Source organism: Cryptosporidium andersoni, assembly GCF_001865355.1.
Source record: "Cryptosporidium andersoni isolate 30847 chromosome Unknown contig_11, whole genome shotgun sequence".
Classification (NCBI taxonomy): domain Eukaryota; phylum Apicomplexa; class Conoidasida; order Eucoccidiorida; family Cryptosporidiidae; genus Cryptosporidium; species Cryptosporidium andersoni.
The window spans coordinates 1,469-2,420 of record NW_027122890.1 but is presented as its reverse complement, the minus strand read 5'-3'; the positions used below and the strand labels follow the sequence as shown (position 1 = coordinate 2,420).

The following is a 952-nucleotide window of genomic DNA, read 5'->3' as shown; positions in this document are numbered from 1 at the left end:
TATACCTTTAATATTATTAATATTAGGAAATATTAATCTAATATTAAACTTTTCGGGAAATATTATTAACTGGAATATAAATATATTAGATTTTAATATATTTGGTATTTTATTTATTACAATAAAATATTTATATTCATGTTGAATATTAAGTATACCAATTTGATTATATTTGATAAATCTTAGAAGTGAATTAAATAGTCAATGGGATATTTGTGGTTTTATTATTGGATAATATGTAGTAAAATCTGTTGGTATATATTTATTATAAGATGGTAATTTGTTATCCATCCCATCTAATATTACAGATGAATTAATATGATGTAATTTATTAATAAAACATTTAGGTATCACTTGTAAATTATATTCAGTTCCAAAATATTTCTCTTTTAAAATTATTTCATATTGTTCTTCATGAATTCCTTCATTATCATTTGTATTATTTAATATGACTTCATTATTAAATATTTGATTATATTTCAAAGTATCAAAATTGGGTTGGCTTAAAATAATGAACATTATTTGGTTCTGATAAATACAAAATCTCTTATTATAATTACCCCTTATTTCTTTTAATCAATAATTAGCTTTAATTATTTAAAAAAAATTAATAATATAAAATATCTTATTATTAATTAAAATAAAATAATCCTTAACTTCATTTGATAATGAAACAATTATTGAAAAATATAAAAATTCAAATTTACTTTATATACAACTAATAGTTAATTCATTAAATCATTCTATTGAATTTAATTATTTAAATAAAACTATTTTTTATTTAAATATATAATAAATATATCTCATATTCATTTAAACATATTTGTTAAGTTACTGAAAATATAATTGATAATATTATTTGATTATTAATATACTTGATTCATATTTATCTGTAAATCTTAAATTCTTATCTTTAATATCTAAAAAATATTTCACTATAATATCAAGTTTA

General features: G+C 16.2%; 1 protein-coding gene across 1 annotated transcript; it reads right to left on the bottom strand.

Moving 5' to 3' along the window:
• Nucleotides 1-201: 201 nt before the first annotated feature.
• On the bottom strand, nucleotides 202-519 carry cand_003460 (peptidase M16 inactive domain-containing protein; the record flags this gene model as incomplete). Its single annotated transcript, XM_067210592.1, has 1 exon — nucleotides 202-519. The coding sequence occupies one exon, from the start codon at nucleotides 517-519 to the stop codon at nucleotides 202-204; it is 318 nt and encodes a 105-aa protein (XP_067067096.1).
• Between the last annotated feature and the right edge of the window lie 433 nt (nucleotides 520-952).